This window comes from Papilio xuthus, unplaced genomic scaffold (genome assembly GCF_000836235.2).
Source record: "Papilio xuthus unplaced genomic scaffold, Pxut_1.1 DF829758.1, whole genome shotgun sequence".
Taxonomy (NCBI): Eukaryota; Metazoa; Arthropoda; class Insecta; order Lepidoptera; family Papilionidae; genus Papilio; species Papilio xuthus.
In genome coordinates, this window is record NW_013528891.1 from 2,688,454 (window position 1) to 2,701,405 (window position 12,952).

Sequence of the window (12,952 nt, forward strand, 5' to 3'; positions counted from 1 at the left end):
CTAAAAACTACACCAAAATACGAAAATATTTAAATGTTTAAATGAGTCTGACGTATGGGAAAAACATGAAATTTTTTATTGAATTGTAACTTACCATAATCAGTCCATCTAAAACACAGTTGCGTACATCGTCATTTTTCACGAAAACACATTTTAATTAAAAACAAAATGAATGAAACAACATTTAACTAAGAATACAGAAATAGAAATACGAAAAAAACGTAGCGGTTTAATGACACATGAATGTCTCGATGACAGAAATGATGCTTCTTCTCAGCCATGAGATGAAATGATGTTTACCATTATATAAAAGGTGGCGCCACTTTCCATACAAACCGTCCTTCTTCTAAGTTTCCACCCATCAAATAAATTTGAAAATGGCGCAAACCGCAAACCGATTCCGATTCACTTTTTTATTACGATAGGGCAAAGGTGACTTTCAAAGATCATAATTATAACTTGTATTCATTTTGTTGTATATAATGTGAAATGTAAAAATAAATAAATAGGAAAGAAAGTTATTTTTCTTTTAGATTTCTGCGAATTTCAGTAAATTTAGCGAAATCAATTCATCATAATAATTTAATACTCTGTTGCTTTTAGCGACGCTGACATGACGGCTATCACCCGGATGTCACTGTCAAACTCAAATTATCGACATTTTCAATATTATAAGCAGTGTTAATAATTATAAAGTTTGTTTATATCAATTAAATATTTAATTATATTTTAGGAAATACATTTCCACTTTAAGGCTCTGTCTTTATAAATTTTTGGGATATATTAAGCAACAAAGGGGTATGTAATTATTGACTACAGTGTAAAAATAACCAAATAATGTTAAAATGAATTCATTTTTTTTTCATTCATTCATTCATAACATTTATTTTAGCAAAATGGGTGAACGATACAACATTCACAGCCAGTTAGAACATCTTCAGAGTAAATATATCGGCACAGGGCATGCGGATACTACAAAATACGAGTGGTTAACGAATCAACATCGCGACTCGTGTTGTAGCTATATGGGACATCCGGATTTACTAAGCTACTTTGCAATAGTTGAAAATGAGTCTAAGGCGAGAGTTAAATTTAACCTAATGGAAAAAATGCTGCAGCCTTGTGGGCCACCTCCAGAAAAACCAGAAGACTAATTGAGACTTTATGATGGTTAATATATTGCTCTTCGTTTTTAAGTGTACACTTGAGAAATTACTTTTAAAAATAAATATGTGCTAAACACAGATATTTTAAATACTGTAGTCAGTGATGTCATGATATACAAACCTATTCCCAAAATGCTAATAGGACAAAAGCTCTTCCCAATTACATATGATTAGAAAGCTGTTAATTTAATTTGAATAGAATTTTTGTCATGATATATCATAAGGTGGCAAACAAGCGAGCGGTCACCTGAAATATCGAAGTGACCGTTGCCCATAGACATACGCAATTGCATATATGTTGCCTACCTTTAATTGACGGAGGAGAGGATGCACAGAGAGAAAAATATTTTCGCTTTCCATGCATCCTCTCATCCGGAAAGTCCACTTCCACTTCCCATCTTTTCCTTATAAGAAAAAGGGTGGAAAGGGAAAGAGAACTAAATTAGGCTTCCGGGGCGCACACTCATCAGACGAAACGCGGAATTGCTTCCACTTGACGCCTGTCTTCTGTGTGGTTGTGATATTTTACCGGCCGAGCCGGGCCAATTCCTGCAAAGATGTTAAAGCGGGCTCTACCACTGTTAAAACTGTTTCGAATTGCAAAAGATTGGCATTGGATATGACATTTTGACTACATGGAAGCTATGAAATAGCAGGGTTAAGTTGAAAATTTTTTGCTAATAACAAAATTTAATGGTACAGTTGAACTTGTATAAGTGTTTCAACATTGGCCAGTAAGAAGCTGAGATTTTAGAGATACCTCTAAGCATGAAAAATATTGTGGTTCCTAGGATTCTCAGTTATCCAGGTTCCAATGTAATGTTTGAGTTACTACAGAATTAGATTAGAACCACTGTAAATAACATATGGTATTGGTACAAAACTGTCTCTGGTCAAGCCAATAATGAGAAAAAAGAAAGAAAAAAACACAAATAGGATTTAGCTTTTAATGATTTTTGCCATAGATTATATTTTTCATCAAGTATTTCTTCCATTTCTTTAGCACTCTCATGTAGTATCTGTTGCCGTTTTACATTCTTTATTACATTACGGACAACAACTTTCTGTATATTCGGTACAAGTTCTTTACATTCTTTTTCAAGGATATCCATTGCTTTTATCACACAATCAGTCTCCAATGAACCTATTTGTATGAAACTTGTAATTTGACTTAATTCGGAAAGCATAGACAATGTTATAACTCCATGATTGATATCTTTTGATTCCTGACTTTTCATTGCCAGTTCCTCTTCTTCCTCATTAGGAACTACAAACATCTTGTCATCAAGTATTGCCATAGAAGATGCTGTTATCAAATCATACATTGGAACAGCAGCATCGGTGAGTGCTAGACCAGCAGCATTTATAGCAGCAGCCAGACATGATCCATCATTCTCTATGATATACGCAAAGACATCAATCTGAAATTTTTTAAATATAATTAAAATACCGACAGTTCTAATAACATGTTGATTTGAACAACACCACACACTTCCATCGACATGGTCCTAGCACACTTCTGCCATATTTATGCATCTATACATGCATGCTGGGTGGTTTTGGGTGTATGGGTTTATTTTGTGATAATAAAAATACATTAGTAAAACAAGACAATAACCTGATAATTAGGGAATAAATGTCTACAAACAGCTGGCTCTATAGCTTGTCTCAAAGCTTCAGATAAAGCTTTGTCTTCAGCATCGGGAGCAGGCGGCCGCCGTTGCGATGAGCATGAAAATGGCGCAAACTTAACTTCACAATATATTTGCCCAAGGTGACTGAAATTTATAAAATTAATTACATTATAGTAAACGTAATTTATCATTACAATGTGAATAAAAATTATTGTTGTAGTAACCAACCTGAACTCATTTTGATGAGGTATTTCTCTAGGATCGAATACCGAACAAACAACTTTTGTATTCTTTATTTCTACATACGCCGAACCTTTGGCTTGGGATATCGTGTCCGTTTCAGCAACTAAACAGAAATATGATTAGTAACCTCGTATTTACCACTTTATATAATAATAGGTTAATAAGAAACTACATACAAAATTTACAAACTCTTTGTGCTTCGTCCGATGCTTGCTCATCTTTAAGATTATTTTTTTCAAGTAAATCACCTAACAGTTCCTCATAACTCTTTAAAAAGTCTGGTGTGAATCGTTTATAGGACACACTGTCGTCTGGGCCATTAAATCTTCTATAATCAAGAGGCATTTTTATATTCTAACCACTTTTTTGGTTTCGTTTACTTGACTTGTTTAGATTTTAGATGACTGACTGACATGTGCATTTGACAATTGCGGAAGCGTGCGTTACTATATAGAGCAAAGGGAAAAAATGTACAAAAAGAGTAGTAAATCACTTGACATTGGCCCAATCCGATGAGGGAGAGCCATAAACAGAACAGAACAGAAGAGCAGTAAATAGCATTTTACTCTTTGTAATGTGAAAATTACATTGGACCTAAAAGTCTATGTTACTAGATCATAAAATTAAAAAATAAAACATCTGACATTGACGTCACAAATGTCAGCTGAACTGACAATATTTCACTGAATTGTCACGTTGTCGTAATTTTTTAGATCAGTGAAAAAATGGGTATTTGAAATTGAATTAAAACAAGTTTTGTGTATAATTTTAACATAGCAAAATGTATTAGATAGTGTATTTAGCAGTGGTAAGATTCATAAGAATAAAAGAAACCATCGGGTATAAGTAAAAAGTGAGTTAGATTTCTTAGCATCATATTTTGTTGGCATTGGCATTCACCAATGAGCCGGTGACGTTGGTTCTTGCTGTGGTCATGGTTCTTAGATATGCACTATTGATTGTATGGAAATAACCTTCGTCTTCAAAAAAGTTGTTTTATCTTGATAGACGTATAAATGTATTAGTCTTGACTGGTGACTATTATTTTACAACTCAATTGCACTTTAGAATGTAAGTGTTACTTTACGAGTGTTATACTATTTTATTAGTGTATTGTTCTTGTTTTAGTTGTTTTATACCGTCTCTAGATTTTATTATTTCATTGTATTACAGCATCAAAATGCTGAAGCTACGGACTGCTTGTTTGGTGGTTCTTGTGTCGATTGTGACATGGGCCATGTCCAAAGCTGAAGGCCAGAGTCTGTTACAGTCTTCATCACCATCACCAACTTCAGAAGTAAGTGGCTAACATTACTACTTTATAAATTTAATTTTTAAATATTTAAATAGCTGAACACCATCTTAAGGTTATGATGATGAAAACAAAGATATATTCTTATGATATGGTTTATTAAGCTTTATAATATTTGCATAGGTAGAAAAAGAGATATTAGACATTTGCTTGTTTTTCACCTTAGGATATTAAAAAAAACCAAAGAGTAAGAGAGAGGATGGAATGTAGTGATATGACATTAGGGAATACATAGATAAATAGGTATGACCATGTATTTTTTTATGTTGGCTGTCTTGTTGACATGTTTTTTTTTTTAATTTTACAAAATAAGACAAAGGTTTATGTCAAATTTGCCATATAACATGATTAGTTATACATTTCACAGTCTTTGTAATGCAAAAGTAAGATATTCTAAGTAATTACTATACCATTGAAATTATTATAATTCATTAAAATACCATATTGGATTGAAATTGCTACAATCTAGTATTGACTGGTAAAGAACGAACAATAATCTCAGTTTAATTCAACTGCTAGTCTACCATCAAACAACTATCGTCCTGAATTTAACATAACATAAAAATCAGATTTAAAAAAAATTTGAAACATAATATTTTAATTATTAATTCTTCACAAAATTAAGGAAGATATTTCATAGATAATCAATTATTAATATTCCATCTTCAAACAAGATTATAAAATTTATTGCCTATACATTATCTTGTCACTGATATATTGATAGTCCTGACTATGTTTTACATAATAAAAAACAATTAACCAATCAGGGTCTTTGAAATCTTTTTAACTTTTTTAGAGATCCCACTTTTTTCTTCTTACTAATATTATAAATGCGAATGTTTAGATGTATGAATAGATGTTTATTACAGATGATTCGGCATAGTTGTAGAACATAGTCTGGAAAAAGACATAAGCTATATATTAAGATATCTTAATACTACACTACTGACAGAGTTGCGGGTGACAGTACATAATAAATAACATCCATAGAAACTTTTGCAATTATATTTAATTTTCTTAAGACTTATTGTTTTTACTATTCGTTCTTGTTAGCTCTTTTTATGACATAGAATAGAGTAATGTTATTTAAAGTTGTAACCAATCTATACAAATTCTATTTAAATATACTTTGCCTATAATTTATGTTACTTTTAATTTTGTTTAGTTGTACAAGGAATTAACCTTTTGGTAACACAAATATCCTTGACGAGCGGCGGACCATGTAATTTTAAACAAAGATGTTTTATATTATTTGGAACACTTTTTTCTGTAAGTTTTCTAGCAATACAACAAAAATATTACTTCGATTCTGACGCCATCTGTATTTCAAACGATTTCTTTTTTGTTGTCTGAATGATTTAAATTTTCTATTATGATAAATAGATGGCGCTTAAACTAATGTTAATTTTTTTATTTTGCAAATCATTTTATTAGCATCTTTTCTATTTTAATCCTTAAGGTACACAAATTGTTTACTTCAGGCTTAGATCATAATTATTTTGTGTAAGATTGTGATGCTATGAAAACAAGGTATTATTTTCAAGTATATATAGGTACAATATATAATTGAGTTTTCTATTCCTCACTGTGGTTTGCTGTTTTACTAATTGCATTCAAGTTTTTATTTGTCGATGAGTGATGACGCTATTATCAGTGATGGAGTTTTATCGATATCATAAAGTATGTTCTTCCCCATAAAAACCGCAACAGCATTTTGCCATCACAAATGAACTAAGTTATATCAAAAGTACTTTTTATGGGGTTCCTGGTAAACATATCTAACATATTGTCTTTGAAAGATCTATGAAGAATGCTCTTTCTTCTTTACATGAAATGGTCTCCATTTGATGACGCCATTTTGTAATACGAAGTTGAGTCCAGCTGTCATAATAAAGAACAAATTGTGCTATTTTTAAGAAAATGAGATATTGGTCGCGCTACATGGTCGGATTAGTTTTACCGAATTTCAAAGTAGTCTGTTTCATTTTTAATTAGTTGTTACATAATTTTCAATCGACTTGATCGATTTCCCATGAATTGGCAAAGACGAATAAATCGATTATTATCGGTTTGAGACAAAATTTGTTTTTAAATAGTTTTCGAAATAGAATAAAGATAATTTTTTTCAGATACAAAAATGTTGATTATGTGATGCATTAATATTAATTTTTTAATGTTTGCTTCTAATTCAAAATTAAAACGAAAGTCGTGTGGTATTTTAGAGTTCTCTATGATATTTCCGAATAGTTTTGGTGTTTTGTTTCTCTGTTAAATACATATCCATTCCTCGTTCACTCTCTTTGTTTGCAAATGACTGAAACTTTGCTACTTTTTAGAGGAATTTTGGAGTTAGATTTTTGTCAATACATTTTATGATATGGGCGAAGCATCCATTCGAGTTGAAAAAGTTGAAGGATCTTAGAGTTTCGAAAAATCATGTATGGAGCGGACATTACACAATGTTTTTCATGACAAAATGTATTATACAACATTATTCAAATTAATTAAATTAACAATTATCATAAGTTTAAAAGTAAATAAGAAACTATACCAATGCTGCATTTTTTATTTTAAAGATATAGTAATTACGAAATTTAAATTTTAGTCTGTGGTAAGTTTTGTGGTATAAGCCGAGTCACGTGTAGCGATTGACTGGCTTTCAACACTATTGTGAATGTAATAACGTGATTGACTAAGCTGACCGTTAGTTTCCACTGCCGAAATACTTGTATTAAGACATATTGTTATCTCCGTTTGACTCTGGATGTGGCAGTAATTGTTAATTCCTTGAACTATCTGTTGCCCGCGACTCTGTTCGCGCGGAATGAAAAAAACTTAATTAGTAGCCTATGTGTTATTCCAGACTATGTTCTACATCTATGTCAAATAGATAAGATCCATGACGTTTTGGACATATCTTCTAACAAACATCCATTCTAACATTCGCATTTATAATATTAGTAATATTGGTATATGAGAATTCTACACTAAGGGATGCTACAATAACGATTAAATGACTCAAGACAGTTAGCACTTATCACTCCAAAAACATCATCAATATCGTTGAGTAGTATAACCTCTTCAATCGAATTTTTATTTTTCGAATTTGAATAGTGATGTTCGGTTGATAGTTTTGTTTTTTTTTTAATTGTTTTTTTATTGTGGATTTGGAATTTTGTGAAAAGGAATTTCACCGAGTTAACTTATCATTCCAAAAACATCATCAATATCGTTGAGTAGTATAACCTCTTCAAGGTGAATAAACATTAACCTATCCAAGTTTAACCGAATATAACTCTATTGAATACCATTGTCACTATTTTACTTTGATGACAATATTACGTGAGTCTTTGTCGTTATGCTTATTAAAATGTGTACATTATGAGTTATGTATACAAAAAGCTATGCTACATGTGTTTGATTACTGTGAACATTTGTAAAGATTGAACATTTACATAGTAACCAAGTTGCAAAGCGTTAACAAGCAATACTAAAAGGAAAGGTATCCTGCAGATGATTTAGGTGCCAGAAATTTAATTTCTAGAGTAGTCCTATAAAGTCCGGAGGCCTAATTTAGTCCTCTTTCCCTTCCCACCTTTCTTCTTATAAGGAAAGGATGGGAAGTGGAAGTGGACTTTCCTGAGAAGAGGTTGCATTTTTCTGTTCATCCTCTCCTCCGTCGATTAAAGGTAGGCAACGCATATGCAATTTGCGTATCTCTATGGGCAACGGTCACTTCGCTATTTCGGGGATTTCAGGTGGCCGCTCGCTCGTTTGCCACCTTATGATAAAAAAGCGTCAATAGCCTAATGATTAAGGGTACGGATTTCCGATCACGAGGTCGGGGGTTCGAATCCCGCCATTCGAGTATTGTCGTAAACCATGTTCGAGCACAAGCACAGAGCTTAGTTTGAATGGTAAAATAAATATTAGTAAATTTACAAGAAAATCTGGTAATATTTAAAAAAAAGTCCTACTTTCTCTTTAGACTTCTTTTATCAAGTTTTCATCTGAACTTCTTGATATTGGTTGTGGAAAAATCATTTTTTAACTCCCGTCTATTTTCCGCGATATCTTGGACTCAGCGTTAGCTCGTAGGCCGTATCAGTTCGATTGTCTTAATGTCGGATGCCACTGAGCGCACCACGTTTTTTATTTACCATGCCGGCGCACTGTGGACGCCCTCTGCCCCACTACGGGCCACATTGAACATTAAGTCGAAACAAGTAAATCTTATATTTGCCAAGTCAATTGCTTCCTGCACTGGCTTATGGGCAAAAGTCTTTTGAAATAGTGAATGTAACATCATAACAGTCAACTTCTATGAATGAAATCTCTGTCTATATTGTTGAGATAATAGTTATGGTTGTTTATGGTTAAAAATGAATTTGGTTAGACAACTTAAGTATACTTTGTGTATACAAAGAGCAGTTTTTTATATTACGATTGTATCAAATTAATTGAGGTTATAATCCAATCATAAGCATAATTTCGAGGTTTTCATACGTTTTCATTATTATTAAGTTACGTTAAACGTTTGGATTCATAGATGTAGTCGAATTTCATCGTAATATTTAACTTACAATGGACAGTTCTCACGATTGTTTCCACGTGCCCGTGATATGACCTGGTTCAAAGCAATTAACAGTTTCATTTGTGTCAAAGATATTCAAACGAATCTGCTATAGAGCGGACAATCGGAATATCTTATCTTACTAATATTATAAATGCGAATGTTTAGATGGATGGATGTATGTATGGCCGAACGGATCTCCATGAAATTTGGCATACATATAGACCATAGTCTGGAAGAACACATAGGCTACTTATGTTTTTTTTATTCCGCACAAACAGATTTGCAGGCTACAGCTAGTTTATCTATAAAATTAAATCCCTCTCTATCCCTCTGTGTTTCACTTAATTCATAGAAAATGCCATATATCATGCAGTTTTGTTTCATTAGGCTTTTTACCTAGTGGTAATGTGTCTTGACAACTTGATGTGAATCATCGTATTGTCTGTTTTATTGATACAATAAATGTCTGGTGATTTCTTTTTTTAAAGTAACAATAAATTACTTCTATAATTTTTAAATATAATGCGTTACGTAATTTTTCCTTATAGTAATACCAGTAGGTAGTATTTAGTAGCATTTAGACAAGCCTTACAGAGCCTGACCGTGTTAACGTTCTTTGAGTTTTCCTTTAGTTATTCGTGTTTAGTACTGTGTCGGGCCGCGCGTTGCCCGGTCGCGTTATCGTGTATGTGGTATATAAAAGACTATGTAGTATATAAAGTGTTATCTATTGTCAAGTCATATCTTGATATCAGTGTAAAGCGTGCTTTTGTGCTGCCGACTGCACCAGATGAACGCGTTCATATATTTTGGCGCGAAACGAATTTTTATTTTTAATTTTCGAATTTGAATAGTGATGTTCGGTTGACAGTTTTGTTTCTTTTAATTGTTTTTTTTTAATTGTGGATTTGAAATTTTGTGAAAATGAATTTCACCGAGTTAACTACGGATTTTTTCCCGACAACAATGTCTACGGATTTTATGACGACGGATTTGATGACAACCGATTTGATACCGATGGAGGAGGAAACCGGTTTTAAAGCATGGTTGCTGGGATTGATTATGAAGGTTTGTTTACTTTTTGCTACTGGTTATTTCGTGTTGTTGATCTCGAAAAAAAAATGTTTCGGAATATTACGTTCACAAAAATGCGGTTATTTATTGTAGTATTAGTTTTATGGTTCAGATAAATTGGAAAATGAAAATTTTATTAGTAGATTTCTATCATATAATCAAGCAGTTTGATTTCTTATGTATTTCATATAACCAAACAACGTCTAGACATTTTGACACATCTGTAAAGTTTTATGTATTTGATGAAAATATTTACATTATATAATAGATTTATACATAAGTTCATAAAATAGATCTTATTATCTTACTTCTTACTAATATTATTAATGCGAATGTTTGCATGTATGGATCGATGTTTGTTTGAAAGTATCTCCAGCACGGCTGAACGGATTTCGATGAAATTTGGCATACATATAGAATGTAGTCTGGAAGAACACATAAGCTACTAAAATTGTTTTTTTTTTTAATTCCGCGTGGACGGAGTCTCTCTTTATTATTTAAAGCCTATATTTAATGTTATAATTTCTTTGTGTAATTCTGTTCCACTTCAAGTTTTGATGAACTCACGATTGTCTCAAATGATTATAATATCAAACGATTTGCTTGAAAATTTTATTTTGAAAGTTATTTCCGTAAATTAAGCCATTTATCTTTATATTTTATGACGGATTAAATTCAAATCTACATCCGTTGTTATCATAAGCAATATTAAAATTAATATAGGATATAAATTAACATTTCTTTTAAAAAGAAAATGCAAGGAATGATTACTCGTCATAGTCTATTGTTTAAGTTGCATGTAGGTTTTGGAAACTGTTTTCTGGCGAATACAATAAAAAATGAATTTCTGAACAACATAAACACGACATTGTCGTGTTTGTCACAATTTCGCGCGTCATCTCAGCTATAAAATTATACGTCTCATTAATTTATACCCATTCATTAAGGGTTTGTTCACACAAACCGGGATGAAAGGCAACACAACAGATTTTTTAATTATTTACTAGCTATCGCTAGTAAATAATTTGAAAGTTTGCAGGCGATAGCCCGCGACTTCGTTCGCGCGAATTAAAAAAACTTAATATGTAACCTATGTGTTCTTCCAGATTATGTACTACGGCTATGCCAAATTTTATCAAGATCCGTTGAGCTATTCCGGAGATACCTTCAAACATACATCCATTAAAACATTCGCATTTATAATATTAGTAAGATTTAGACAGAGGCGCTCAAAATAAGCGATGCCATACAACTGGTATAATGTAAATATTAACTGGCGCCAGTGAGCCCATATATTCAACGTCAGGCCAGCGTTACTGGCCTATTGTATACTGGCATTCTCATGTGATATCGAACTTGTTTGGACGACAAAAACCACCCACAGCGTTTTCACTGCATCTTTATCAATTTATAAAGACATTTTGAAATATCATATTTAACTTAATAAGTAAAATAAACATATTCTAATCTTGTCTATTTATAATTTTGCAGTAAAATTTTATAAAATTGTGCAAAATCGTAAAATATCTACGGATGTGCGAATCGTAACGAGACATAAGGTGACCTTGTGCGATTTTCACAGCGAGGACGTCCCTGTAATATCCAAAACCGATGACGTCATATCTAATAATACCGGCCGGAACTACGCCTCACTTCGTCCCCAATTTTCTTCACGCATATTCAGTTTTATTTACATTTTAATCTATGCGTACTTTTTTATCTGTGAAACAATATTAATACTGAATATGTTGTTTGGCGCTTCATTCAATTTCAAGTCTTATATAAAATTTAATTGTCGTCATATTTAGACATAAGTATCGCACGTACATTTTTCATAAGGTGGTAAACGAGCGAGCGGCTACCTGATGTAGCGAAGTGACCGTTGCCCATAGACATATGCAATTGCATATGCGTTGCCTACCTTTAATCGACGGAGGAGAGGATGCACAGAAATAAAATATTTTCCCTTTCCATGCATCCTCTCATCCGGAAAGTCCACTTCCACTTACTTTCCTTATAAGAAAAAGGGTAGGAAGGGAAAGAGTACTAAATTAGGCCTCCGGGACGCACACTCATCAGACGAAACGCAGAATTGCTTCCACTTCACACCTATCTTCTGTGTGGTCGTGGTATTTCACTGGGCGAGCCGGGCCAATTCGTGCGAAGATGTTAAAGCGGGCTCTAACACTGTAAAACATTTATCTTAAAGGCCTGTAAATGAATAAATATAGCTCTTGTCACTCATGGAAAGTGTAGCTTCCCAACTCTGAAAGAATTTTTAAATCGATTTAGTACTTTCGGAGCCTATTCAATGCAAACAATCAAATATTCAAACAGAGAGCATCGGTGGCTCAGGGGTCAAGCACTTGGCTTGCAATCTGCAGGTCCTGGGTTCGAATCCCGCCATGTACCAATGTGTTTTTCGATTTATAGTGAGCTGATGATGATGAATCAAATATTTCCTCTATATATAGTGTTAGTATAGAAATATACATTTTCAAAAGTATATCCAGTTAATATTTTCGTACTTCTGTCAGCTGATGATGTCTACAGATGTCTATATTTAGGTGTTACGTGACTCGCAGGTTAAAGTGTATGTTCATAAAGATATTACGGTAGGTCGAAACGAATATATTATGAACCTTTAATTAGTCTGTGGTAAACAAAAAAAAACATACTCCCACCCTTGAAGAACAATCGTCTGATGAAAAAAATATTTGCAATTAAAATTTACAATAATGATTTTATAAAGCAAACTTTGTATAATTGGCTGTCAAAAAAGGGTATTAAAGGTTTTCCCGGCAATCATTCGAATTTTTCTCACCTTTGAACCTTCCCTAGACCTCCACGAACATTTTAAGACCAAGATAAGATAAAACCGTTCAGCCGTTCTCGAGTTTTAGCGAGACTAACGTACAGCAATTTATATATATATATATATATATAT

The 12,952-nt window shown here is 32.7% G+C and overlaps 2 protein-coding genes and 1 long non-coding RNA gene across 5 annotated transcripts in view; 2 read left to right on the forward strand and 1 right to left on the reverse strand.

Annotated features, from left to right (window-relative positions):
- The first annotated feature begins 607 nt into the window (after nt 1-607).
- LOC106113105 (uncharacterized) lies at nt 608-1,262 on the forward strand. The gene is made up of 2 exons (XR_001227647.1): nt 608-798; nt 893-1,262. It is a non-coding gene; the product is annotated as an uncharacterized LOC106113105 (long non-coding RNA).
- Nucleotides 1,263-2,059: 797 nt separating this feature from the next.
- Nucleotides 2,060-3,462, reverse strand: LOC106118027 (exosome complex exonuclease Mtr3). Its single transcript, XM_013312608.1, has 4 exons — nt 3,220-3,462; nt 3,029-3,146; nt 2,785-2,944; nt 2,060-2,587 (listed from the first exon to the last, which is right to left on the reverse strand). Exons 1-4 carry the CDS (start codon nt 3,386-3,388, stop codon nt 2,060-2,062), a joined length of 975 nt encoding a protein of 324 aa, XP_013168062.1. The 5' UTR covers nt 3,389-3,462.
- Nucleotides 3,463-3,722: 260 nt separating this feature from the next.
- Nucleotides 3,723-12,952, forward strand: part of LOC106113434 (GDT1-like protein 5) — a 22,506-nt gene continuing 13,276 nt past the window's right edge. Inside the window, exons 1-2 of one of the 3 annotated variants that reach the window (XM_013306200.1) lie at nt 3,723-3,896; nt 4,217-4,340. In XM_013306200.1, the coding sequence (XP_013161654.1) occupies nt 4,224-4,340 (117 nt within the window). In that variant the 5' untranslated portion in view covers nt 3,723-3,896; nt 4,217-4,223. Of the gene's footprint in view, nt 3,897-3,953; nt 4,115-4,216; nt 4,341-9,582; nt 10,000-12,952 lie in introns of those variants that run through there. The other 2 variants (XM_013306208.1, XM_013306190.1) reach the window with 2 other exon arrangements.